The sequence below is a fragment of the Tamandua tetradactyla genome, chromosome 24 (assembly GCF_023851605.1).
Source record: "Tamandua tetradactyla isolate mTamTet1 chromosome 24, mTamTet1.pri, whole genome shotgun sequence".
Classification (NCBI taxonomy): domain Eukaryota; kingdom Metazoa; phylum Chordata; class Mammalia; order Pilosa; family Myrmecophagidae; genus Tamandua; species Tamandua tetradactyla.
Window position 1 is genome coordinate 2431330 of NC_135350.1, and position 27293 is coordinate 2458622.

The following is a 27293-nucleotide window of genomic DNA, read 5'->3' on the forward strand; positions in this document are numbered from 1 at the left end:
ATATATTAGAGATATATATGGGTGTGTCTATATCACTGAAGTGGCTTAATAAATATTGTTTAGTTATTGAAAATGGCAAAAAAATAGAACCTACCTAATTTTCTTCCTCAATTTAAATGCATAGGTTTAGTTTGTTTTCACCTTCACCTTCCCCAGGTCCGACGTTGCCCGTGGTGCGCCTTGCCGGGGGACGCAGTGCCTCTGAAGGCCGAGTGGAGCTCTACCATGCCGGGCAGTGGGGAACCGTCTGTGATGACCAGTGGGATGATGCAGATGCAGAAGTGATCTGCAGGCAGCTTGGCCTGAGGTTTGCTTTGTTTTTCACATCTATTATTTCCATAACCGAAGGCAGGTGTTATTTGTTTAAATTGCACATTTCCTTGAACAACTAGAAAAAGTCACCTTTTGATCTCTGTACCAGGCTGTAGGCTCCCTATAGAGAGTTTATGTGTACTCCATAGGTCTAACCTGTTTAGTATCAGAAATATATTGATTTTATATTCCTAAGACTCTAAGTCTTTTACTGGTTTTCATGAGTAGCCTTTATCTTCCTCGCTGGTAACGATCAGTACTGGGGAACCGCAGTGACTTAAACAAGGTCATATGATGAAGCACTAGTGGAGTTAGGCTGTAATAGAAGCTTAACTCCTCTCTCCCAAACACTGCCTAAACTTTTGAACTTTGCTTTCTTATTTGTTAGGCATGTGCTAGAATAAAGGCTGCATAAGGGAAATACTTCTCATGTACGGTATGGAAATGAAGCACGTGCAATAAAACTGCAGCATGTAATTCACCATTCCCTGTTGCCTCGGTTGAGATTATTCTGAAATATTATACCATAATTAGGGATCTTCTAGTTTTTGTTTTTGGCACTGGCAAAAGTGTCTTTAAAATTATATTAAGGGGTCTTTTAAAAGTTAATATTTTACTTTAAATTTGAAAAAAATGTTCTATTTAGCATTTTGAGGGGGAGCTGCAGAGACCTCTTGAGATTAAAGCTCTTCTGTCCATTATCATTTTGTTCAATTAAGCATAATCCTTGACACTGGAACCTGATTTATGAAACTCAAATCTCATATACTCATTTTCTTTTTTTGCAATTGATTTCCTCTCTTTTTCAAAACTGTTTCTGTTGAAGTGCTTTAAAATGAACTGCAGACATTTTAACATTTTACCTTTAAGCACTTCAGTGCTCATCTCTTAAAAATGACAATATTGTCCGAAACAGCCAAATTATCATGATCACAACTAATATAATTGAAAATTATTCTTAACATTGTTGAGTATTCCATTATATTCAAATTTCCATAATTGTCCTCACATTGTCCTTTACAGCTGATTTGAATAAGCAGAATTTAGTCCAGGACCTTGCAATGCATTTGAATGTCATGTGCCTTAAGTTTTTCTTCATCTAGAGCAGACTCTTTTTTTCTTGAAGACACTGACTTATTGAAGAGACCAGGATAGTTGCTCTGGCGAATGTCCCGCCTTCTGGGTTTGTTTCATTTCTTCCTGCTGGTGTCATTTAGTTTACTCTTCTGGTTCTCGTGATTCCTGAAATTGGAGGTGAGGTCCAAAGGCTTGATTAGTTGAAAGTAAACATTTTGGCTGGAAATCGTCACAGGTGATATGTTCTCATCTGGCATCTCATCAGGAGCCAGAGAATACCTCTGTTTCTATCTACCCCCTGTGAGTCTAAGATTGAGCCCTGGGCTATGGCGGTGTCAGCCTATTTCTTCCATTGTAAAGTTACAATTCCCCCTGTAACTGATTCTGTGACCTGACTGCTAATGCGCGGTTCATGTCTGGGACAGAAGCAAGTGTAGCAAATCCTGTGTCTGCTGGACTTAATTACCTTGCGATGGTAGGTAATTTTTTTGCTACCATCATCTTCGTCAGACAGGACAGAAACAGGGCCGATCAGTTCCTTTCGAGAAAACTGTAATTAATTAAAGTTTTGAGTTGAGATTTTTAAATGTTCTGATTAGGTATTAATTTCAAGACCAATTTTCCTCAAATTGCCAGGGGTTGCTGCTGTAGTCAGCACAGCAGAAGTTACAAGCATGGATTCTGTATTCAGAATGACTGGATTTGAATCCTACTTCTGGACTTGAGGAAAGTTATAGAACATCTCTTAGTCATCGTTTCCTCCTCTAGAGGGTATTTTCTAATTTATAGGGTCTAGTGTTTATAAAGCAGTTAGCTCATATTGTTAAGTATACAATAAACAATAGGTAACAAGGCCAGTCTAATTAGGGACTATTGTTTTTGAAAGATATAGTTAAACATTCGAAGTAAACTGAGCATTTAATGGAAAGATCATCAAACTCTATTCATCTATCCCAGAACTTCTGTTTAGTTAGCTGTATCTACGAATTTCATCTTTTTAAAACACTCTAATAAACGTTCATGTCTGTTCACTGGTTTAGCAACTATATGTTCAATGGTGTGTTAAATAATTTCGATGTTAATTACTAAGGCACTTATGCGTTTGCCAAAAATTATGTTAGGCTATAGTAGTGGCATATTTAATATTGCCACTTGCAGTATATAGATTACTCTAAATTTAAATTTAAGCCAAATCTGTTTATTGTTATTAATATAATTCTATAAGAAAAGGAAAACTTTTGCTGTTTAGAAAAATGCATAGAAAATGTAAATGATACACTGTAGATAATTGAATTACATTTGCAGTTGTAGAAGTGATTCCAAAAATTCATGTTGTAATGTAGAGTTCTTTCTTATGGTCAAAGTTTTTTTTCACTTATAGAAAGTTATTAAACCAAAAGCTATGTTGACAAACAATATTATGTAGAAAGCATATAGAGATAAAGTCATAAGAAAGACTACATTAGTGGTGAATACATGCTTAGGTTATGCAAAAGTATTGCGTCCTTCTCAAACATTAGCTCATTGGGATCATTTACATGAGAGGATTAATGCTTGGAAAAGTGAGTAAAGGAATAATATCTCTAAAAGTACAGGCAGCAAAGTTCCCCCAGAAGCCTATGCAACAACTAACATTTCAACTTTGTAGAGATTTGGTTTTTTACAAGTACTCTGATGCTTTGAGCTGACATTGTTCATTTACGTTTCTTTCACTTGATTTTATAGTTCTCTCATAAGTTTGCATTGGAACAATATTCTGCAACTCCTTTTCCTTTATAATTTGTTTTGCTCACTTAAAGGCTAAGTACTTTCAGATGAAAGTAATAGCATATGGTTGATAGCAGACAGCATAATTGTTGTCTCAATTTATGATTTGTTTTTAAGTAAATTTCATCTCAGTTGTATTTGCTTTGTTGAATTCCCGGAGGGAAACTACATCATGCTTCCTTGGAGTGGTGCTTACAGTTTCTTTGTGAGATGCTGTCTTTTTTGACCCTTCTCTTTTAATGATGTCTAGATTTTGGTAGCTGGCAGACTTCCTCAGTACAAAAGGAATTACTGTACTTATGGAGCTTAAATCTGATTAGTCCAGAATGTGGAGAAAGATGAGGGAAAGAAAAGAAGGCCAGATGCTACAAAATTAGATAACTTGAGAATGCATATGCACCCAGTGAAATTTCTGGTGTAGATATTTTAATAAGAATTTCTTTTTGTGTGCATAACATTAAAAGCATTTTCCTATGTCTTTCACAGCTCTTGTAACCATTACTGTAACACTGTATTATATTGTGTGGATGTGCCATAGTTTCCATAGAAACTTTTAAATTCTGGAACTTTTTCCACCTTAGTTTCTTTTTTTAATGTAAAATTATCGTAATAGAACCATATTCTTGAGGGGTAGAATAAAAATTCTTAAAACTGCTTCTTTACTCTTATTTACTGTTTATTTAAAGTTTTAAAAGATGTTTCATTAACTTTATGATCAAGACAACCTGGAATCTCTGAACTGGAAAGAGACTTTAATAGAGAAAGTTACTCCCAGTGAGAATACCCGGTGCCTCTGAAGTCACAGTTAGGGAGAGGCAGTCTTGAGGTTCATGGTTTCTAAGTTAAGGTTTTTTCTTTCATGTTATGCTACTAAAAACTAGGCAGGGGTCAGTGCAACAGTGGCTCAGCAGGCAGACTTCTCGCCTGCCATGCCGGAGACCTGGGTTTGATTCCCAGTGCCTGCCCATGCAAAAAAAAAATAGGCAGGTGTTAATACATACATAGGGGTTGAGAGAAATGGGGAGGCCGAGAAAGAAAGTTAATTTTAGGGAGTAAATGATAATGACCATGTTTTAGATAGACTGGATTTCAGGGGCTATAGAACATCAATTCAAATGCCCCAGGATGCTGTAAGGTAGTGAAGTGTTTCAGTACTTAGCTTTACCACCTAATAGCCTCACAATCTTGGGCAAATTATTTAACTGCTGGACCTCAATTTTCTCATTTGTAAACTGGGATAATAATATCATGGGGTAATAGGGAGGATTAGACCAGTGTTTTCATATGGTAAATGTATGATATACATTAAATATCACTGTCAGAGATAGAGGGCATTGTTTTATAGAAAAAAAACTAGGATATCGATCATTAAAAATGAGTTTTTCTTCCATAGTTTACAAATGTCACAAATAGATTTGCAGTTAAAAAAAACCATTCTTTTAAAACCTAACAAATAATTTTCTTGCACAGTATAGCTGCCTAGCAGTATTGTGTGTCAACCTCAAAGTCGAGGCTAAGTTTGGGGATCAAGTTAGTCAGATGGTGCTATTTATTCAGCCTTTCTGAAAATTAACAACAGCAACTTTAAACCAGTACAGTTGGTTTAGCTAAACTGGCTTAAGAATGTTTTGAGAAAGGATTCGACAAATATCAATTCAGTAAGTGTTTATCGAGGACTGTTATTATGTAGGTCAAATAACAGTACACAGAAAATAACAACTCAATTTATTATGTCAGAGCAATCCCACTCCAGGATTTCATCTGGGACAGAACAGTAAGAAAGTAGGCCAGCACTGGAGCTATTGCAGCAGCTGAACTGTCAGGGCTGGGGTGGGTAGATAAATTTCCATAATGAAAGGTCGAAGAACCCATAGCGTTATCTGATTCTGAATTCTCATAGCACTTACTTTGACTTACTTTTTTTTTTTAGTTAAATGTTGCTTTTCGCAGTTGTAAAATCTCTTTAAGAATAAGGTCATCAGTTTCCTTGGGATTCTCCTGAAAGCCCAGTGCAGTCCAGGGCACCAGGGTGTATTACCAACTGGCTGAAGGAATGGGGATAAGTATTAATAATTTTAAAATTTACTCTTGATTTTCATAACTCAAAAATTGGCCTAGAAAACCTAGCTTGTCTTACATCATAATTGGCTGGGTAATGTTTTTATTCTTAAGTTTGTTCTATTAGTTTTTAAATTGCAGATCATTTCATTTTTATTGAACATTTTGTGCAATCATTAAAATATTTATGAAACAATGGGAAAAATACAAAAATGTGTAAGGAAGAAAATGAAACAGCTGGTGGTGTTTGGAGAGTGCATTTCCACAGCTTCTACCCTCCCATCCTGTATTCTTCCTCAAGGAAGGCACACGATTCAGACAATTAATCAGGCCTTTTGCTTTTTCCTAGAACCTGTGTCACATGGTCATTGACATATTTGTAACACAGTATGTTTCAGTGCCCTGACCTCAGCTTATCTGGGGTCACTCCCAAACAGTGGATGATTTTAGGGTTTTTCCTTTGTGGGATTGGGGATAGTATAGTTTATCTTCAACCACAGAAGTGCACTTAAAGGGCAGGGAGTGTCTGTCCCATTTCCCCCATCCTCCTGGCATGTGGCTTAATCCAGAACTTCTCCCTCCGTACCCCCAAATCCCTTGGCAGTGCAAGATGACGAGGCGCCCCACCCTCACCCCTGGAGGGGCGAGGCAGGTGAGGAGTGCTGGGTGGCGGGGCAGCAGGCAGAGGCCAAGTACTCATAGTTCCCCCATTCCCAGCCCTGATTACCCTGTGCCCAGGCCATGAGGGAGGGCAGGGGTCAACTCTAGGGTTTCTGGTGGTGGTGACGGCTCTTCCCCCACTCAGGAACCTCAAGGTGAGCTCCCCACACCTTTTCCCTGGTACTCATAAACCGTGCAGTCTGGGAAGGAGAGGACCTCAGCACTCCACCCGCCCAAGGCGTCTTCCCATGTGATACGGAGGAATGGGGAAGAGGTGGTCTTTTGCCTGCAGAAAATGGGTAGGGAATGAGTGGTTATAAAGGGAGGGAAGAGGGGAGAACTGAGCCCACCTGTGGGAGGTCCCGAGGGTAGGTTCAGCTCTTGTCTGTCCCCACCCCATCTCCTCCCTCAGGCCCAGAATAACTGAGAAGTTAGTACGGGAGGTGAGGAGCCTTGGGAGAGCTGAGCCTGCTGCTGGGAAGCCGGGCGGAGGGAGGCCGGGGACTGGCTCATGTCCCGTCACTCAAGCTCTGACCTTCCAGAACAAGTTGAATCTGAGGAACACACAGGGAAAGCGCCTTAGCCTCCATAGTCTATGAAAATGGTTCCAGTCTGCTGAATCTGAAAATACGGTAGGTAAAAATCCGCACATGGTGTCTGAATTTGACCACTAGTGGAGTTTGTCATGTGTCCAGGGGTCATGGGTAATTACTAGTCAGTGAACAGTTTGACCCTTCAATTGCCCTATATTTTTAAATTGCTTGTTTTGCCTTTCATTATAATAACAATATTATTGTTAATAATTTCAAGGAATTTGGGGGGTTGCTATTATGTATCACAAATATTCCTTTCAGCCTGTTGGCTTATCTTTTGACTCTGATTATGGTGTATTTTGCTGTCAGTAGTTTTAAATTTGTATGTGGTTAAGTGTCACTTTTTTTTTTTGCTTGACCTCAGAATTTCCTTTCTTGCTCAGGAAATCCTCCTTATCCCAAGATTATAAGAACTATGTTCCTATTATTTTATCCTAATAACTTTTTCGTTTTGTCTTTCTTTCCTCTTCCTTTCCTCCCTCCTTCTTCCTTCCTTTTCTCCCTCCCGTCTTTCAATATTTAGGTCTTCAAACCATCTGGAATTTATTTTATTTCTGTTATGAGCTTAGGACCAAACTTTGAATTCCCACATTGGTCCCCATTTCCCTATAGCACCTAATCCCAGTGCAATGAATTTGAGCCCATTGAAATGTTCTTTGATAGATATTTCTCTTCCCTGGCACTCATCCCAGGGCAGAGATCCAGGGAGGCTGTTACCCTGCTTTTCTCTAAAGCTTCTTAACTGGCTGCTCCATGACCTGCATCAGCCATCTTCGCTCCTCCAGCTTTCCTCCTCCTCTAACTCTCAGTGTTATCTAACTCAGTTTTTATTTTTGCTTTCATTAATCTCTTTCCTGTAGAGTAGGGGTTGTCAAACTTTTTCTGTAAAGAACCAGACTGAACATTTTAGACTTTGCAACTATTCAACTCTGCCACTGCAGCGCAAGAGGAGCCTCAGACAATAGGTAAGGAATGAGTAGGCTTTTTTTCCAGTAAAACTTAATTTCTGAAGAATGGAATTTGAATTTCATATGATTTTCATGTCCCAAACTGTGTTCTTCTTTTGAGTTCGTCAACTATTGAAAACGGTAAAAACCATTCTTAACTCACAGGCTACATAAAAAAGGTGGTTGGGGGCAGTGTGACGGTGTCTCAGTGGCAGAATTGTCGATTGCCATGCCAGGGACCTGGGTTCGATTCCCAGTGCCTGCCCACACAAACAAGCAAACAAACAAACAAACAAAAATGGTGGCCGGCATTGCCCACCCCCCTACGTGGTACATGACATCCAGACATGAAAGTCTCCCTGGCAACGTGGGAGATGATGCCCAAGGACGACTCCAGACCCGGCACCGTGAGATCAACAATTCCATCCTGACCAAATGGGGGGAAAGAAGTGTAATTAATGAAGTATCAGTGGCAGAGAGAGTTCAAATAGAGTTGAGAGGCTACTCTGGAGGTTGCTCTTATGCAAGCTTCAGGTAGACATTTCTGCCTGTCATAACTTGCCAACCCCCAACCAGGACCATTCCAGCCAATCCTAAAGAAAACCTAAGGCAATTTAAAAGATTCTACAAGGTTTCCAGGCGCTAGAATAACTTTCCAGAAACCTACAACCTCCAGATGGGTCCCTGGTCCAGATAAGTCCCGACACTGAGCCCAGCCTCTCCAGAACATCAGATAGTTCTATCTCCTTACCTGATATTAGTGACAGACCTTTCCAATATCAAAAATTTAGAATTGCCATAGCCCAGACAACCCCAGTGAGAGGTATGGAAAGATCAAAGGTGATGGTGGAATTATACAGAGCAGATAGGACTTAACAAATGAATATGAATGCTGAATCATTAAATTGATATCTTTTAGTCTCCAGTATCTTAGAGCAGCTAGAAGTAAAAATCTTAAATTGTGAAATTGTAACCCACGTCAAACTCTGAAATATATTCTACATCTAATTGTGGTGTTGTGCTTTGAAATTTATGGCTTTTTGTGTATATGTTATTGTTCACAAAAAAAGAAGGAAAAAAGTCGATTGTGATGATAAAAAAGTATTTAAGCACCCTAACATTCTATAATCTGGAGTAGCTAGAAAGAAAAATATGAAAGAATCGTATGGTAGCCCATGACAGACTCTAGGATCTGTCCTGGAACCAATTTTTGAAGAGTGCTTTGAAAATTATTGCTTTTTTATTTCTTTGCTTTGTATATATGTTATACTATACAATAAAAAAAGTTTAAAAAAAAAAAGGTACCTGAAGGTAGATTTGCCATAGATTTGCCCACTGGTTGATGGTTTGTTGACCTCTGCACTAGAGTAGGGGCTGCTTTAAAAGGCTGCTTCTCTCCCACCTTAGATTCTCCCTTTAAAAAGGAGCCACTGATCTAAGGCACACAGTTCCAAGCATTTCCCTTCTTTTTTAAGCCAACATTTGCATAAAGATTAACATATTTGAAACAACATATTTTAATTATTCAAGCCCCCCAAAGTCTGGGAATTACTCGCAGCCAGTACATAACTAGAGTTTTATTCTCTGTGGATTTTAAACAGTTCTCTTGTTCAATTTAGTGTAAATGTTGTATGAAAATATTTTCTTTGGGAGTATTCCACTGTGTCATCTTTAAAACATTTAAATTTCTTCGTAGTCGGTACACTGCTATTGTAAGATCATTTTGGCTTAAAATGTTTTTCTAGGAATGTAAATGCTTCCATTACAAAATAAAAGTTTGTTTTAGCCACTACTGTGTTTAATTTTCTATAAAATATTATGTATGCATTGACCCATTCGAAAATGTTTGCCTCTCATTATCTGATTATGTCCTTGCCAGAAGAATCAGAAGTTGAGTAGTTTAAGTCATAACTTAAACTTTTGGGCCATCTTCTTATAATCCTTAAATAAATAAATAAAAACACATTTGTCTAATGTCTTATAGGCTACAAATTACTTCCATAATATTCTCATAAAATTTCTTTCAATAAATAATTTAATACAAATTAACAAACAAAAGAATCAGCAACCTGTAAGAATTTAAATGACTTCTTTTTAACCACTGCCCCAGACCACCTCTCAGGGAATGGGGGAAGCTGAAAACTGTGGTGGTGATTTTGACTAAATACCAAGTGGTCTTTAGATAAACTGCTTGGCAGGAAAGATGTGTCCTTCATTCACTGTCAAATGTGGGGTGGGCTGGAGTGGGGTTTGGGGGACAACCCCTTTTAACAGTGCCAAAAAAGGGAAAGGGAACTTACTTTTACTGAGCTCCTACTTTGCATCAGAGTTTTAAGTTTTACAATCCTGAAGGTAGCCATTATCAACTTGTTGTTCAGACCAAGCATCTTAGGCCTGGAAGATTTTCGTAGCTTCCCCATGGTAACACGGCTTGTTAAAGGCAGAGTTCAGGTTTGAACCCGAAGACCTGTTTCCATAGCTTCCTCTTCAAGGATTCAGCTTGAAGAGGATAAACTTTAGGCATGGTCAGTAATATATGCACTATTTTTATTTTTATTTATTTTTATATGAACTATTTAAACACGTCTATTGTACTAGGCATATGGAGACACATTTTGAAACAACGGAAAACTTTGTTTTAAAACTTCTTGTTAAAAATAAAATAAATAAATAAAAAATAAATTTAAAAAGTCTTGTTAGTTAGGCATTTGTGACCTCTCCAGAGGACTGGAAATTGGCTTTCTGTCTTGTCATCATATTTCCATAGCAAAAAATTCATTCGCGATTTTGACAATATCATTTGTTTTAAGATTCTTTGTTTTTTTTTTTTTCTTTCATGTTTGTCTTATTACTTTGGTGCTACAAATACCAGATAGCGATTCAAGTGTCAGAATTCTAGGTTTCAAAATTTTAACTCCACCAAAATATTTTCCTTGAGCAATCTGCTTTTCCTTTCCTCTCATCTCCACACCTTCTCCGACACACATTCCTTATTCTTCCTCTTGGCACAGTCTTTGAATCTTAAACAGAAAGTGAGTCTGGTGATAACAGAACATTCCCTAAGTATTTGCTTTAATGGTATTTAAAGAGGTATTTATCTTTCAGTTGTTTTGACTTTTTCAGATGTGTATTCTCTTAAAAGAAACATCCATATTGTTTAGTAAAATCAGTCAAATGAGCTCTTTTCATCATCACAAAGTTGACATACAGTACTACCATTAATGGGATATATAACCATTTAGCAAACTAACTTTTCTCCAATGTATTTTGGTTGTAAAAACTTCGAGATAGTTTTAGTGTTATTAGAAAAGGACCACTAAAATAATCAGTAGAAAATAGATACAATAACAGTGAAAACCAAGCAAGCTATCTGTCATCTATCTATGACCTACCTACTATCTGTCTACAAACTAAAAAGCTAAAAGGGGCTGAATATGCAGTTTCTGAGGTCATTAATCATTTTGACAAGTGGTCATGAATTTCTTCAACAAAATCAGGGTTTTTAGAATACAGTATGAGTTTGAATTGTGAGAGATATAAATTTGGCACAAATGAAAGATCCCAATGAAGAGATACTTTAGCTGGAAATAGATTCAATTATGAGTAGCAGAGAACTCAAGATAACAACAGCTTAAACAAGACAGAAGTATATTTTTCAAGAAAAGAGATCAGAGGTAGCCAACCTAAGGCTGGTAGGGCAGTTTTTCAGTCATCAGGATACTAGAGCCTTACTTGTTGGCAGTTCTACCATACTTAACAAGGCGCCTGGTGACCCAAGACAGCTTCTTAAGCTCCAGCCAGTCAGCAGGAAGGAGGTAGTGGAACAAGGTCACTTCCTGAAAGTGTTACATTACACGTTAGCCTTCATTTCACTGGTCAAAACTCAGTCATCTGGAAAGAGGGGAAGCTGGGAAATGTAGCTTTTGCTGTGGGTAATCACTGCCCTCCTAACAATGTGAGGCTCCATTATTTATGAAGAAAGGAAGGTTACCTAATGGGGTATAGGTAGCAGCCTCTGGAACATGTTTAACAGCTGGACATACCCAACGAAACAAACAACAAAAGAAATACAGAAAGTATGCATGGTTTATGGAGTGAGTTGATAAGGGAAAGTGTGGATTAATCATAACTATGTCTTTATCAGGGGCAAAGGAAACTAGCCAGACCAACCTTTGATGTCTAATACAGAAATCTTATGCTCTTATGTTTTGTTCAGTGGTATCGCCAAAGCATGGAACCAGGCATATTTTGGGGAAGGATCTGGTCCAGTAATGTTGGACGAAGTACGCTGTACCGGGAATGAGCTTTCTATTGAGCAGTGTCCAAAGAGTTCCTGGGGAGAACATAATTGTGGCCATAAAGAAGATGCTGGAGTGTCCTGTACCCCTCTAACAGGTGAGGATTTCACCCAATTAGTATGCCAACCCTTGTCCCCAGCATCACTTGAGCTTGCCACATCTGCCATGTTCTTCAATGTAGCTAATATTATTAAATGAACTTATCAACAAAGTCCCCAAAGAAAACAAACAAAAATATTCTAACCCAAATTGGAAATTAAAATGCAGTATCTGGATTCAACAATTCAGAAATATTTCTGAATTTTTCATTTTAAGTCTATCTAGTCCTGTAATGTTAGAACAGAAAATATGATTTTGTTGTAATATATAATACTCAATATTCAAAATCAGTGTATAATAGTAAATTTCAGATGGTAAGTGTTATAATGATATAGTCAATTTGTCTGTTAACTTGTATTGGCTCTCAGAATGTGTTTATAATTAGTAAAACTGGATTGATGGGATCATTGATTAAAACACACTTAAAAAGTATTTTTTAAAATCATTTTTAAATTTTTTAAAAAATATAACAACAAACAAATGCAAACATTCTTAATTTATGATCATTCCATTCTACATATATAATCAGTAATTCACAATATCATCACATAGTTGCATATTCATCATCATGATCATTTCTTTAGAACATCTGCATCAATTCAGAAAAATAAATAAAAAGACAATAGAAAAAAAAATCATACATACCATACCCCTTACCCCTACCTTTCATTGATCACTAGCATTTCAATCTAAATTTATTTTAACATTTTTCCCCCTATTATTTATTTTTATTCCATGTGTTTTACTTGTCTGTTGATAAGGTAGATAAAAGGAGCATCAGACACAAGGTTTTCACAATCACACAGTCACATTGTGAAAGCTATATCATTATGCAACCATCTTCAAGAAACATGGCTATTGGAACACAGCTTTACATTTTCAGGCAGTTCTCTCCAACCTCTCCATTACATCTTGGCTAGCATGGTGATGTCTACTTAATGCATAAGAATAACCTCCAGGATAACCTCTTGACACTGTTTGGAATCTCTCAGCCATTGACATTTTATTTTATCTTATTTCTCTCTTCCCCTTTTTGGTAGAGAATATTTTCTCAATCCCTTGATGCCGAGTCTCAGCTCATTCTAGGGGGTTCCCAATCCCTTGATGCTAAATCTCAGCTCAATCTAGGATTTCTGTCCCATGTTGCCAGGAAGGTCCACACCCCTGGGAGTCATTCCCAAGTAGACAGGGGGAAGGCAGTGAGTTTGCTTGCTGTGTTGGCTGGAGAGAGAGAGAGGCCACATCTGAGCAACAAAAGAGTTCTCTTGGGGGTGACTCTTAGGCCTAATTTTAAGTAGACTTCACCTATCCTTTTTGGGGTTAAGTTTCATATGAACAAATCCCAAGATTGGGGGCTCAGCCTATAGCTTTGGTTGCCCGCACTGCTTATGAGAATATCAAGAATTCAAATTGGGAAAGTTGAATTTTCCCCTGTTCTCACCATTCCCCGAAGGGGACTTTGCATATACGTTTTTATTCACTGTTCAAGTCACTGTGATTTATCAGGACATCACTCTGGACAAACCAACAAAATCTCATGCCCTACTCAAGGTTCCATGCACTTATGGTATTCAATTAATCTGTCTACATAAATTATATTAGGAAATGCACTGGTCAAAATATAAATTTTGTACCAAATAAACATTTTTTGTAAAGCATACTTTTAAGAGATCAAGTTAACTTTGCTGCTATCCCAAATCAGAGCATGCCTGTCAAAATGTCATGTGTTATAAGAGAGCATATGGGAATGCATGTACACATTTGGGGAGAGAAAGAGCACAATGATCAGGCAAGTGAAATTTGGGGTCACAAATCCATTGCTTCCATAGTAAAAAGAACTTGAAAAAAATTGTTGATTTAATTTGTTCCCTAAAATAAAGAACAAAGAAAAAACCTCCTTGAGCCTACCAAGTATTGACTTGATGTCCTGTTCACTTATTTCAAACCATGTTGCTACTTTTACTAACAAAGCAATAAATTTATATTTACTATTAATAACAATTCATAAGACAATTTTTTAATAGTGGAGAAAGCTTTGGGCCAGGAAAGAAGACGTGGCTTCTTGATCCCCAGTCCCTTGTTAGGACACATAATTTAAGCCAGGCTCATCTTCTTGAGCTTCTGTTTCATTCTTTTTCCAATGTGGATAACAATACTTGCTCTATCGGCCTTGTAGTATTACTGTGATGGTCGAATAGGATAATATGGATAACAGTGATTTGCAAACTATAAAGTATGATCTAATAATTGGTCTGTTTTAGCAAAGAGACCTGCATTAGTTTTAAAAGAGATTTATGAAAAGTTTGACTTTCACCCAAGATCATTTACATGTCTCACTGGAGGGTGTTTGGATTATTTTGCATTGACATGCTAAGTGACTCTTCAGCCACAATAGCTTTTTTCTGTCTTCATATTTCAGTATTTTTCATTTGCAGCTAAAATTTTGAACTATTTCTGTTACTATGCTTTCTTAGTCTTAAAATTTAAATGATCAACATTGTTCAGAATTGAAGAGATTGAAGATACATGAATTTCTGAAATATTGTTGAATCCAGAGAAATGTGGATTTTTTTAAACAATGTTGCAGTGCATTTTTTCTACTCAGAAAAAGGGAGTACAAACAAAACAGAAATAATATATTAGAACAGATATGCATTATGCCAAACTTCAGAACAATTCAATGACCTCAGGACTTCGTAAAGCACAGTCCTAATATAAGTTTAATAAAAGACCTAGAGAGAGGCCTGATTTTGGTGGTGATATTTCTGGTGAAATGGAAATGCTGTTTTGACTTTCTGTGAGAACTGGGTTGCTTATCTCTCTAAGATGGGGTACTTTTTCATCCCAGATGGGGCGCTCAGACTTACAGGTGGAAAGGAAAGCTGTGAGGGTCGTCTGGAAGTGTACTACAGGGGACAGTGGGGCACTGTCTGTGACGACGGCTGGACTGAACTGAATACGTACGTCGTTTGCCGACTGCTGGGATTTAAGTAAGATCTGTTTCTCTTATTGAGGCAGCTAAATTATATTTTTTTAAAGTCTCATTTTGTAATCCCTACTTGTAATTTTCTGATTTCTATATTTTAAATACAAGTTATCTGTCATCTATTTACCTATATGCTATTTACTATCAACCACCTACCTACCTGTCTTCTATATCTACTCATCTAATCTCCGTGTTTCTATCTATGTATCTTATGTATCTGTCTCTGGCAATGCAACAATAAAAAACAATAATATATTCTAAGATGATGAGTAAGCATCTCTTGCTGTTTTTCTCATTTACCTTTTTTTCTGCCACCACCCTTCTTGAATAATTGATGGAAGCTGTGAGTGACTTCTAGGTCCCTTGTGTCTTTTCAAGTAAGACTGTATACTTTGAATACTGGATTTTATTCTGATGTATCACTACTATTGGCTATTGTTAGTTCTGACATCATTATTTCTAAAATTGCAAAGAAGTCCAGTGTTAAATGCTTTGGTGTTACATTATTGCCTCTCTCAGAATGTGGTTATAATTATCACTTTTATTTGAGAAAAACAGCCCTCTTGTCATGAGATGACCTTCAGAACTCACCCTTGACCTCACTCTCTTAAAGCTGAGTACCACCCTTTGGGAAATATATTTCTTGTCATACACATAATGCATTCCAGAGTAAAGACTTAAGTTGGTCGACGTGACTGCAAATGATGTCTTTGAGTTAATATTTAAATGAGGCCCATGAATGCCCATTCTTTTTTGCTTTCCATATTTCTGTCATGCTTGAAGTAAATGTCTCATACTTTAAAATGATTGGCACAATTATTCCATTTCAGCTTGAGGTAGGGTTAATTGCAAGCATTCACTCGACCTTAAACTTGTACCTTTAATTCATGCTAGACAATGTCTTTGTTTTACACTTACTTTTAAATTTATAAAAGTAATATAAAACAGATAAAGTTTGGAAAAGAGAAAAAAATTACCTACAGCTTTTCCAATCTTACATCATCACTATTATATTTTGTGTATATAATTTTATATCAGCTTTGGTAGTGGACATGTTAATTTTTGTATTCTGCTTTTTTCATATTGCTATTTAGTCATAATTTTTAATGATAAATAATTGTTATTGAGTGTGTAGACAATAATTTACTTAATTCTTAGGTTAGTTTAATTTTTTCCTTTTGTAACTCAAGAGATCATATACAGTTGCACATAATTTCCTAATATTTTGAATTTTCTTTGGCAATGTAATTATTACAATTATTGGGTCAAGGAATATGACATAATAGCTAAATAGATATGGACATTTAAAAATAATAATTATTTAATAGATGCTGTCTCATCTTCAGGTAAATCCTTGAACGATAAATGTATCCTGTTTCACAGATTTAGAGCTTTGTAAATCATATTATTTATTATTTATGTTTATACTTCCTTCCTTATTAATGAAAACAATTAAGTGACACTTACTTTTTATCCATTTTTTATTTAAAAAATACGCTGTTTTTCTTGCATATAGAGTATCAGAACTTAGTGTTCTAAAATTGTTCTTAATAATATGTGTTAAATATTCTAACTAATTGTTTTAGACAGCTGTATAAGCATGTGCTACATTTACTCTTGGTTTACAGAGGAATGTCTGAAAAAGAGTGTTCTTTCAGTATGAGAAAGAGGGTAAACTTTTAGTTTCTTTGTACAAATGAATTTCCAAAGTAAAATAACTTCCTGTTTATCTGTTATATGGTTGATATGGACAGATTGATAATCAGGTTGATGCCTTTTGTGGAAAAATGGTGTAAATTGAAAATGATAGCAATATGGGATTTAGGTTAATTGCTTTTCTATTTAAAAAAGCCTTCAAATGATTAACTAAAAGTTGCATTTTTTTGCATTGTTTTATTAAAATGTTTATCTTGTTAAAAATTATTTAATTTAAAATAAATAAGTGATCAGGAAAACAATTAGGAAAATTCATGCCAGATATTAACATCTCTTTACATTGTTAGTACAGAAATGATAGCATCCATTGAGGGAAATGATTGATGTAAGATTTATGAGTAAGAGAGAAATGTTTTAGAACTGAAATTCACTTCAAAAAGGACCTTTTAGTTCAGTGATTTCTGGAGTTTTGGATTTTACTTTTGAAAAAAGAAGACAAAATTGGGTGGAAGATGAAAGAAATTACAGACCACTTAGTTAACAATTTTTTATTTTGCAGATCTTTTCTATTTCTACACCATATACGTCTATTATATTTACATTTAGAGTTTTTTTGTAGACAGTTTTACAAAGTTAATTGGGACCCAAATATACTTGAACTTACATAATCTTATGAAAAGCTAAGAAATTGTCATTTTTTCATTTTGATAGGTTGAAATCCAAATTTTGTGGTGGATTGGGTGCAGTGCTTGAGGAATCACTAAACTAATACACTTTTTTTTTATTTTTTATTTTGGAGACGTGGATACCAATAAGGCTTAGAAAAGCAGTTAAAGCCAAATGCACACAAGTTGTTCATCAGAGGCAAACACAAAATGAGTTTTCTTGCTTTCTGGTTCACTGTGTTCCTTCCATGGCACTATATCAATAACCAGGAATTCCAGGTTATCTTTTTCTGCATTCTCTTCGGTAGACATGTTAAATTATAGACCATACACAGAAGTAAATGAGGAAAAAGCCTTAAGTATCCATCTGCCACCCACTAAATCAATAAAAATTGTTAAGATGATCAAAATATGAGATGAAGTGAACAGTGCTCTTAGAACTGAGTCCTCAACACAGGCGAAAGAATATTTACTTATCCTTTGAAGTCATGACTCTTAGATTGTTTGCTTTATGTTCTGTGGTTCTTAAAGCAAAAGACAGCAATCCTATGCAAAATGTTTATTTTATTGCCACAGATATGGCAAACAAATTTCTGCAATCCATTTTGAAGAAAGCACAGGGCCCATATGGTTGGATGACATCAGCTGCTCCGGAAAGGAAACCAGCTTCCTTCAGTGTTCCCGGCCACCGTGGGGAAGGCACGACTGCAGCCATCGGGAGGATGTGGGTGTCGCTTGCTACCCTGGCAGAGGTGGACGCAGATTCTCCATGGGTGAGAACTTACCCCAGCCCTTGAGTAACCATAACTCAGTAGCTGCTGCTCCTTCCATCACTGCTGGTCTGGGGACTGAAGCGTATCTCATCTTGGCTTGGTAGAAGTGTATTTCCCATAATTCTAATTCTCAGTAGTCATATGCACAGAAAAATAGCCTTTTGTGACCCTAAATAAATAAATTTCACCAATGTTATGAAATTCACTCAAGATTTGTCTTCTTACCCGGAGGCCTAAGTTTCTCACGTAAAACGTTTATAATCCTGTGCATCTGAAATGTGAAATAAGAAGCTGCAGTGTCCATTCCCCTATTTCTTGGTCGCCCATACTGATTCCTATTTACCTTGGATTCTAATAAGCATTAGGAACAGAATTAAAAATAATACACAGCCATACCTCTTCCCCTTTGATTCATTTCTTCTTTAATCCTGAGACCCTGTCATTCATTGCTCCCAGTTATGCCTTGTCTTGTCCTGAGCTCTTTCATGTTTTCAGGGGGCTCCTGAATGGCTCTTTCATTGTTATCAGTAATAGCCAACCCATCTTTATAAGACATCCTATTATGTTTGAAAGCCATCGCCTTTGGACTTGTAGTCTGATAAAAGAGAACTGGCCCCTCTCACAGACTTGAAATATTTACAGATTAAGATCTTGTGAGCACAGGGCAACTAAACATCCTTTATAAACAGCATTTCAAGAGGAGGGCAGAATAAATATGAATGAAAAATATAGAGATAAATATTCAAAAGACTTGTCAGGAGGCTACTATACCTCTGTTATATATCTATATATGTATTAATTTATGATTAGGTGCTGATGAGTTGAAATCACCACAGGTTCTCCTCACTTTTGACCCCAGAGTTGAGTCAACCCCTCTTGCAGCTTCCTACTTTAAGACAGTGAAGCCAAAATCTTCAGGTTATAATAATAACAAAACTTTTTGAATCTCACCGTTGAATGCTAACGATGTAGCATACATTAAATTTGTCAAAGCATATGTTTGCCAAAGCCTGGTCCTCTAAACTGTGAGATCACACATTCCATCAAGGAGAGATACAGTGTTCACTTCATACCTTTCAGGTCACATTTCCAATTTTTTTGTCTTTTCATTTGTCCACCTTCTCCTGGCTCCCCTTCTTCTTATGGAGAATGTGCCATCCTCCCAGGGTTGTGTGATCAATGATTGCACACGTTTTGCTAGACGTGGATCTTCTCAGCCCCAGATGGCAGGTATTTGGGAAACTATTCAGATGTGCTTTTTTAGCAAAATGCTGTGATCTTATCCTCTGAAGGCCTGTGTGGTTAGATAATACCTGCATGGTTAGGACAGCTAATCTTTTCAGTCATCCTGAAAGTGTTTTTAATTCTAGGACCCTGGATGTATTTTTTTAATTGAAAATGCTGAGAGCAATAATTAATAAAATATATGATCATTATTAAAATTCTCTTTGGTTCTAATCTTAGTAATGTATCTATTAACTGGAGTCCTTTGTCCAAAGAACATTATATCTGAGCCAAATACCCTTTTGGGATAGAATCATATTAACATTTCTTCATTCAAAGAGATAATTACTTTCCCACTTACCAAAAAGTGCTGGATATTTAAAAGAGGAGATCATGGAATAGTGATATAAACAATGACATTTAAGAAACAATGGAGAGGTCTTATTGCTTTGGCAGTACGGTAATGAGCTGTTGGGCTATGATTATTTTTAGCTATTTGAACTATCACTTAAGAACATTAACTTAAAATGTGAACAAAACTGTTCTCAAAACATTTGTTGCAGCTCACTAGACACTTTCTGTATTTGGATCTGGGTAGATGGAATGCTCAAGAGAAATACTCTATATCAGTAAAAGTAATCCTAGTAAGAACACAGCTAATGTCTGTGTGAAATTGGGGGAAATTTCTGGAATGATAATTATGCTGATTTCTCATTTTAATATACCATTAATTCTAAGGTTCAAAGTTAGACCTAAGAGATTTCTTTTATAGTAAACTTGTCTCATAGCCAATTTTATGGTATAAACTTAGACTTTTATTATTTAGGCTAGATTTTAATAGCTTTCTAGGAAATTATTATTTTTGAAAGATATATGAGATCAAAGAAAAAACTAAATTAAGAAAGTTCTAATAGAAATCAAAGTTTGTGATGTATAATTAAAGATGCCATATACCTATGGGACTGCTTAATTTTCCCAAACACTTTACATGTTTTTTAAGATTTTAGAAATAATGATAAGATTCCCAGGCAATGCACCCCCCCAAAAAATCTAGAAGTAAAGAATGTTTCATATCATTACAACAATAACAACAAAACCAAACGGTGGGATGGTGTAGACAGATGGCTTTTTAGACAGAATGGCTTTTGTCATTCAACTGTCTTTTAAGCATGGAAAAGCCAATGGTTTTGTAAAATGAGTGTCTAAAATTTGGTTCAGAAATAGTTTATGAATTGTGTTTAAAAAATTTTTTTTCCTGGTGTGTGGTCCAGGAATCGAACCCAGGTCTCCTGCATGAAAGGCGAGCATTCTACCACGGAGCCACCTGTGCAGTATGAATTGTGTTTTAAAAACATACACTGGGGCTTTACATTTACATGAACTAGGCATTTTCTAAAAAAAATAATTTTAATAGAATTCTTATTTTTATGGTTCATGAACAAGTAACATAAAACTGCTAGAATGGAACATGAAGATCTAATTCAATGTGCGTATATTTTCTTAATTTGGGGCCAAAGATCCCAAAATGTAAAAATTGAAAACCTTGAGAAAATAGTTTCATTTGTTTGAATTTGGCTTTTGGGGTTACTTTTTTTTTTGTCTTTTAAAGAACCCTAAAATTTCAGAATACAGTAATAAGAATTATAAAGTTTCAAATACAATATATTTTGACATAACTAATATGAAGCAGTGTATAGGCTAGGTATCCAATAGCTATTTGTTGATTGAATGAACTCTACAAATGCAAGTAGCATGTTGCTCAGAAAGGGGATGAAAGAGGAAGGCACATGAACCTGATTTTGGCAGCTGTTGTTTCGAGCAGTCCAACTCTGGGACATCCGTCTCTACTTTGCGCTGGCGAAGCTACTACCCTGCCTGTCCACGAGAGGAGCATCATCAGGGACAGAAGCCAGGGATGGAGACGTAAAAATGGATCAGAGGAATAAAAGCAGGATGTGTCTGTCTTACTAACAAGATTTTCTTTCACTTAACAAATGCCAATCCAGTAACTTCAATTTGTCAATAGGGTTGAGTTAACATTTATCAGATGATGTTTTGTTTTGTAGCTGCCTACTTCCACCTCTTTAGTGGCTCAGGAGGCTTGGTTCTCCTGATATTTCACCAGTGCCCCATTACATCCCTGAAGTCCTTACCACTAAGTCTTGGGGACCCTGCAGTTCAGATCCTTCGGTATCTAGGAAATCACAGTGCACAAGCTGCAGTCAGGGCTTCCAGTTAAACAACATCACATCTATTAATGTTGATAGAGAGATGGGGCATGTTACAAATCACTTCATTTAAATAGTTGAAGTAAAACTCAATTTACAGATCAGTTTCTCAACTTTTAAGTTTTAGTAATTTTTGTGGTTTAAGCACTTCCTTTGCAATTGGTAGTAAATGGGAAGTTTTAAATGGAAACTATCCCTGTTGGGTGCCTTTCCTTTTTTTAAAATTCTTCTTCCTTCACAGACATTAGACCATTTCAGTTACCTGTAACAGGCCCAGGATATATAATTTTATTCTTTTCTTGAACTTTTACTTTGGAGTATCAATACTTGGTTATGTTCACAGATAAATAAATAGGCATAAAACAAAAGTAAATGTAAGTTGATGTTATTTTGCTATTTAGAAGTTAGTTAATAAAGTAATCCACACTTTTAAAGTGCTATGAGACTCATTCATTCATTCATTCTTTGTTCACCAGCATTCATTCTTTATTCATTCAACAAACTATCACATGTCCTCTATATGCCGGGCACTATTCCGAGTGCTGGGGATAAAAGTTAAGCATGATGAGCACGTTGATCTCAAGGCTTCAAAAGATACAGTAAAAGTGGATATAATACTTTATTGACATCTCTTCTCTCTCTCAAAAGCAGTACTTTCCTGCTGTTATAAAAGTAATTGTATTTTCTGAAGTCTTTTTTGCTTTAACATCATTTCAATCATTTAACTTTTCGAATACTTTGAATTGTGACTTAGGTTTTCCCATCAGACTGATGGATGGAGAAAATAAGAAAGAAGGACGAGTGGAAGTTTTTATCAATGGCCAGTGGGGAACAATTTGCGATGATGGCTGGTCTGATAAGAATGCAGCTGTGATCTGTCGACAACTTGGCTACAAGTAAGGAAAACCTAATTGGTTAGGATGGTTCCTTGATAAACATTACTGATTTTTTAGGCTTCTTCTAATGAGCTACTTTAAACCTATAATTAATTTCTATTATTTAATTAAAATAATAGCAGCAGCATGCTCATTTGATTAAGAATTATAGAGAAGTACTAAGTAGAGTGTGTTTAAGGTTTTCCATCTTCTTATAAGAAATATGCATTATATTACATGAGAAATCTGATAACAAACTAGTCTAATAACTCTGACTGTACAAAATGTTGCTTCCTTTAGCCAAAGGCATTCATTTGTTTTTGGTGATTCATCTTATGCCATTGTAACCTTGTGAAGGACTCTTTAGTTATTGAAATTATATCTATGCTTCTGTTCACTGTCTGAGCATATGAAAGAAATAGAATGGGAAATTTAGATGGGCATAAGTTTTTAGAATTGAAATACAATTTATTATCAAGGAATTTGAAAGCCACTGCTCATATACCATGTGTTCCAGGAACTTCTTTAGTCCTTATGAATCAGATGGGCCTAGGTACGAGGAAAGCCATTGGACATCCATGAATTTTCATTTGATTTCCTCACAACTTATTACGTCAGGTTACCTGTCTTCTAACTCTTGGAAATAGTGAATTGTGAAGCTGTCCATGAGCATTCCCAATTCTTTCCCCACATCAGACAAATTGGAAAGGTCAAACTGTAGGACAAAAATAAAATATATTAAAGAATTGAGGAGAATCTCAAAAATCTGTTGAGAGTGAGTAATCGGCTTCAATGGCATATCAATCATTTTTTCCTCCCTTCCTTCCTTTCTCTCTCTCTCTCTCTCTCTCTCTCTCTTTTTTTGGCTTTCAACTTGATTGAAAAGAACAAGAGTTAAATTTTTTTTTAAATATTTAATCATTTTTCCCCTGAAAATTCTTTTGTAATTGATTTGATTTGTAAATTTGAGAAGGCTTGAAACAGGGTGGGAGAAACTTGCAGATAATATGTTTCAGGCTTCTGTCCTTTTTGTTTCCTGGCTTGGATTTTGAGCACTTCATTTGGGTGTGCCTTAACTTAGAACCACGTCCATCAGCAGGAGAACCCCCTCCTCAGATGTATTGCTTGTGTTACATGAATGATGATAGCTCTAGTAGCCCTCTGGTGTTCAGTTGAAGATGCTGAGGCTGTGGTCTTCCACCTCCTGAAGACCATGGCATGGCCAAGCACTGATCTCTGGGTCCCCTCTTTGGTGAATTTGGATCTCTGGGTCCCCTCTTTGAGCTGCTGTTTCATCCCACCTTGACCATGGAAGGCCGCAGCCATTGTTTCAACCATACCCCCAACAGGAAAGGAGGTAAAGGAGGTTTAAAGACTCAGTGCATCCTTAGGGTGCACTGGGGGAACAGTTTGCAGAAGGGCACCATCTGCTGGGCAGGCCAGGGAAGTGCAGCTTTGGGGACTTGTCAAAAAGACTTTTGGGACCTTTCCTGACCCTCTCCCCAAGCTCTTTAGAGATGGTCTGTATCTTCTTCTTGGGTCTCTGGCCCTGTTTTGGTGGGAAACATTGGGAACATTCTCTCCTCCCAGAATTTGCCCTCCAGGCAAAAGCACTTAGAGATCATGATAGGAATGTAAAAAACCAGAGGTACAAAACAGGAACAAACAGAATAGATCAAGATTCAGAGAAGGAACAGAGGAAAGAAAGCTTTCCCTGAGGGTGAAACAATTAAACAAATACTGCAATCTTAAAAATTGTACTGCATAGTCAGGATGAGAATAAGATGAAGAGGAGCTGAAAAAAATCTTATCAGTTAAACATGGGCTATATTAAAGGTCTAAAATAAGTTGAACCGAAGTATCAAAGAAGAGCCTTAGCTCAAAGCCAATCAACAATAAAACCCAACTCAAGAGACAGAAACTAAACTTCAGACTAAACTCATCAAGATTATCAGATGCCTAGACATCAGCAAAAAAATAACAAGCCATTCTAAGAAACAGGAAGATATGGCCCAAAGGAACAAATTAAAACTTTGGAGAAGACACAGAATTTGGAACAAATAATCACAGATATTCAAACAAATGCCCTAAAGCAACTCAAGGATGAAGGAAAATATGGCTAAAGAGAGAAAAGATATTAAGAAAACACCGGGTAAGTATTAAGAATCTGAAAGTATGAAAGTTGAAAGTATGAAAACAAACATAACAGAAATTATGGGAATGAAAGGTACAATAGAAGAGATTTAAAATACACTCGAGGCATACAACAACGAATTTGAACAGGCGGAAGAAAGAATCAGCAAACTAGAAGATAGGACAGTTGGAATCTTACAGATGGAAGAACAGATAGAGAAAAGAATGGAGACATTGAGCAGGGCCTCAGGGATCTGAATGACAGCAAAGAGTTCACAAAAGTGTCGCTGGTGTCCAGAAGGAGGAAAGAAGGGAAAAGGGCCAGAAAGAATGTTTGAGGAAATAACCGCCCCAGATTTCTCAACTCTTATGACAGACATAAATATACGTGAAGCTCAACGTACTCCAAACAGAATAAATCCTAATAGATCTACTCTGAGACACATACTAATCAGATTAACAAATGCCACAGATAAAGAGGAATTCTGAAAGTAGCAAGAGAAAAGCAATTTGTCACATACAAGGAAACTGCATGTAAGATTAAGGGCCAGTTTCTTATCAGAAACTGAAGAAGCAAGAAGGCAGTGATTTATTATATTTAGGTACTGAAAGAGAAAAACTGCCAGCCAAGAATTCTTTATCCAGCAAAACAGTCTTTTAAAAATGAGGGAGAGTTTAAAATATTCACAGATAAAAAGAAATTGAGAGAAGTCATCAATAAGAGACCTGACCTACAAGAAATACTAAAGAGAATTCTGCAGGCTGAAAGGAAGATGTAGGAGAGAGAGGCTTGGAGTAGAGTGTAGAAATGAAGATTATCAGTAAGAATAACTAAAAGGGTAAAATGAGAGACCAAATAAGATATGATATATAAAAGCCAAAGGATAAAATGGTTGGCAGAAGTACTGCCTTTACAGTAATAAAATTGAATAATTGGCAGAAATGGATAAAAAAATGTATGCTCCAAATATATGCTGTCTACAAGAGACTCAACTTAGACAAAAAGACATAAGTTGAAAGTGAAAGGCTGGAAAACAGTATTCCACACAAACAGTAATAAAAAACAAGCTTGGGTAGCTATATTAATAGCAGACAAAATAAACTTTAAGTGCAAAACTGTTATAAATTCTGCCGGTTTGAAGAAAAACCACATCCTTTAATCCTTATTCAGTATTGCTGGGTGGGATCTTTTTGAATATCCATGGAGATGTGATCCACCCAGTTGTGGGTGGTAACTTTTGATTAGGTGGTTTCCATGGAGATGTGTCTCCACCCACTCAAGGTGGGGTTGCTTGCTGGAGTCCTTTAAGAGGGAAACATTTTGAAAAGAACTTTAGAACTAGGAGAGCCCACGCAGCCAGAGACCTTTGGGGAAGAAAGAAAATGCCCCTGGGGAAGCCATTGAGGAAGCTGGTGGAGAAAGCTGGCAGATGTCTCCAAGTGCCTCTCCAGCTCACAGAGGGGTTCCAGACCCACTGGTTTTTCTTGAATCAAAGTATCTTTTCCTGGATACCTTAGTTTGGACATTTTCACAGCCTTAGAACTGTAGACTTAAAACTTAATAAATTCCCCCTTTAAAAAGCCATTCCATTTCTGATATATTGCATTCTGGCAGCTTTTACAAACTAGACAAGAAACTAAGAAGGACATTATATATTAATAAAAGGGGCAATGTACCAAGAAAAAATAACAATCATACATGTTTGCACCTAACTATGGTGCCCCTAAGTAAATGAGGTAAACACTGGCAAAACTGTAGGGAGAAATAGACATCTCTACCAAAATATTTGGAGATTTCAATACACCAGTCTTATCAATAGATAGACCATCTATACAGGGGGTCAATGAAGAAACAAATAACTTGAATAATACCATAAATGAGCTAATGCTAATAAACACATACAGAACATTGCACCCTAAAACAACAGGATATAGACTCTTAAGTGCTTATGAATGGTTCTTGAGGTTAGACCACATGTTCTAACACAAAACAAGTGTCAATAAATTTAAAATGATTGAACTTATACAAAGCACGTTCTCTGACCATAATGGGATGAAACTGGAAATCAGTAACAGACAGAAGTGGAAAATCCACAAATATATAGAGGGTTAAACAACATGCTCTTAAACAATCAGTGGGTCAAAGAAAAAAATGCAAGAGAAATTACTAAATACCTTGAGACAAATGAAAATTAGAACACAACATATCAAAATTATAGGATGCAGCAAAGGCAGTGCTGTGAAGGAAATTTTACAGCCCTAAACACCTACATTAAAAAAGAGGAAGGGGGGTACAAGTGTAGTTCAGTGGTAGAATTCTAGCCTGCCGTGTGGGAAATCTGGGTTCGATTCCTGGCCCATGCACTTCCCAAACAAACAAGCAAACAGAGGAAAAACCAAACAACAACAACAAAATTCACAAACGGTGCTTCAATAAGGGGATACTCACATAGAAAAAGAATGAAATGTGACCCCCCACCATACGGCATACAAAGAAAAGAAAAAGAAAAAAAAAAAGGAGACAAAATCAAAGATCTAACAGCACACCTACAGGAAGTAGAAAAAGAACAGCAAACCAATTCCAGAGCAAGCAGAAGGAAAGAAACAAGGAAGATAAGAATAGAAATAAATGAAATTGACAATAAAAAAAAACCAGAAAGAAGTAAAAAAACCAAAAGTTGGTGCTTTGAGAAGATCAATAAAATTAAACTTTTAGCTAGACTGAAAAGGAAGGAAAGAGAAAAGATGCAAATAAAATCAGAAATGAGAGTGCGAACATTATTATTACCCCACAGAAATAAAAAGCTACCATGAATGACTGTATGCCAGTAAATTAGACAACTTAGATGCAATGGAAAAATTCCTAAAAACACACACAAAAAAGCGTCTAGAAGAAATGAAAGCCCTCCACAGATTAATTACAAGTAAAAAGATTGAATTGG

The 27293-nt window shown here is 36.5% G+C and overlaps 1 protein-coding gene across 1 annotated transcript in view; it reads left to right on the forward strand.

The window, feature by feature from the left end:
* The window catches only part of PRSS12 (serine protease 12), a 116849-nt gene that overhangs the window by 24062 nt on the left and 65494 nt on the right, over positions 1-27293 (forward strand). Inside the window, exons 2-6 of the mRNA XM_077142444.1 lie at positions 157-307; positions 11631-11809; positions 14660-14801; positions 17695-17891; positions 22098-22239. Of these exons, the coding sequence (XP_076998559.1) occupies positions 157-307; positions 11631-11809; positions 14660-14801; positions 17695-17891; positions 22098-22239 (811 nt within the window). The remainder of the gene's footprint in view (positions 1-156; positions 308-11630; positions 11810-14659; positions 14802-17694; positions 17892-22097; positions 22240-27293) is intronic.